The 2,047-nt window shown below is 52.2% G+C and overlaps 1 protein-coding gene across 1 annotated transcript; it reads right to left on the minus strand.

Moving 5' to 3' along the window:
* Positions 1 to 7: 7 nt before the first annotated feature.
* Positions 8 to 2,041, minus strand: LOC103254095 (SET-binding protein; the record flags this gene model as incomplete). Its single annotated transcript, XM_008052253.1, has 1 exon — positions 8 to 2,041. A coding segment is annotated over one exon (2,034 nt), but the record flags the coding sequence as incomplete, so codon positions are not given.
* Positions 2,042 to 2,047: the final 6 nt, after the last annotated feature.

Consider the following 2,047-nt stretch of genomic DNA (forward strand, 5'->3'; position numbering starts at 1 on the left):
CTGTCACCAGCGGGAGCTCCTTGTCCACACCACCTAGTCGCTCACTCAGAATGTGGCTGGAGAAGCTGGTGGCTTTGCCTCCAAAGAGCCCGCTCAGGTTGTCATGGGTCCCCAGGATTCGGTCTTCCTTGTGCTTATGCTTGTGTTTGTGTTTTCTCTTGTGGAGCCGACCACCAGATAGTCCAGCATTGCTGACCTTGGGCGGGTTCAGGGAAGGCTGTATGTCATTGAGTCCCATGCTGACGGGTCCCTGCAGGTGCACTCCGTGCTTTGCTTTATGCTTAGCTGCACTGGACATCTTTACGTGGGAGCTCGCATGGAACTGAGGTGGTGGCACTGTTGGCCTCATGAATGGAGACGCTGCTCCGAGCGTGTGTGACAGGTACAGAGGAGCTGGGTACTGACCGTAATAGCCAAGGTTCATCATAGGCATTGATGTGTAAGGCATTCCATAGGGTGCATAGTAACTTCCGCTGGGAATAGGGTAGCTGAACCCTTGTAAAAAAGGCACCTTTGTCATGGTGTCATTGGTTTTTGCAGGCCTACCACGCTTCTTCTTTGACTTCAAGTCTGAAGTCCTGCGAAGATAGAACAACGGGTCATACTGGATATATGGCACCGGGTAGTAGTGATCAAAATTAATCCGAAAAATGCTGGGATATGGATTCTCGTGGTAAAAGGTATAACTCCGGTGGGAGATCCTGAACACCTGGAACTTGGTGATGAGCTCCTCCAGGTCTGCCAGAAACTGGAGGTCATCGCGGTTTTGCAGGCTCTTCCGTTTCCTCTTGTGCTTTGGCTTCTTGAGACTTTCGTGGGCCAGAAAATTGTCCACGATGAGATGCTTTTGCCGGTGGCCATGCCGGTTCTTTGTGCTGGTGTCGGACGGAATGGCCTCTGGGTTGTCCAGGGAGCAGAAGTCAAAAGAGTACCTCCGTCGGGATTCTGAACTCTTCTCCGCCTGGTCAGACGTGCTGTTGTTGTCTGTCCCGATGCCACTGTCACTGGGGATTGTCTCCTCGCTGTGGGATTCGCTCACAGGGGACAGCGTGATTTCCTTGAGTGAGCCAATCTCACAGAGGTGTGACGGGGAGTTGGCCATCAGCCTGGGTGGAGATAGCTTCCAGGTTCCACTGTGAATTCCCTTTTGGGTTTTGGTTGGAAGAGCACTGATGGGCTGGAGATTTGGCATAGTTTTCAACTCTGAAAAGTTGGTTTCAGTGCTGGCGGGGCTCAGGTTGCCATTGGACCCACCTAACTGCGTAGAGAGTGGGTGCATAGCTGCTGGTGAAGATGCCACAAGGGACTGAAAGTTGGAAGGCACGGCTGGGACTTCCGGCTGGCTAGAAACAGGCCTTGGGTGCTTGATGGCTGTTTTGGGTTCTTCAGATGGGGGTGGCAGCTCCGCCCTTGGCTTCCTGCCCCTCTTCTTGCCAATGTAGATGGTTCCTCTCTTGCTGACATTAATCTGCTTGCCCAGTTTGCTTTCAATGGCTGCTGCCCCAGGGCTGGTTTCCGGGGGAGCTTTGGCCTTCAGGGCAATGCTGCTGGAGCAGGACAAGATCTGGTTCAAGATATTCTTTCTTTTGAGCGTCTTCATCTTATTGATAGTCTTGATGGTCTTTTTATCCAACACACCGAGCTTTCCAACTTTTTTGTGAAACTTCATCTCACTTATGGGTTTGTCCTCTCCCGGCACTAGCTGGGCCAACTTGGCTAAGTTGCGCCGTCTCTTTCTTTTCTTGGTGCCAGGAAACTCTCGGCTGATGGGACTGACCGGGCTGGTGGAGGTACCCTCATGAATGGTTTCAACTGTAAGCAAAGGCTGCTTCTTTGGTCGGCCCCGCTTCTTTTTGACTGGAGTGATCACAGTAAGACTGTCTGTGTTGGTGTACAGAGGGCTGGATGGAGTGATGGGGTACGCAGACGGGGGTTCCACCATCAATTTGTCGGAGGTGGACATGACTGCCTCTCGAAGCATATTGCTGGGTTTGGGTTTGCTGCATGTCCACCTCCGTTTGGCAGCAAATTTCGGATGTTGGATTTC

This window comes from Carlito syrichta, unplaced genomic scaffold (genome assembly GCF_000164805.1).
Source record: "Carlito syrichta isolate Samal-C Ts95f unplaced genomic scaffold, Tarsius_syrichta-2.0.1 Scaffold269614, whole genome shotgun sequence".
NCBI lineage: Eukaryota > Metazoa > Chordata > Mammalia > Primates > Tarsiidae > Carlito > Carlito syrichta.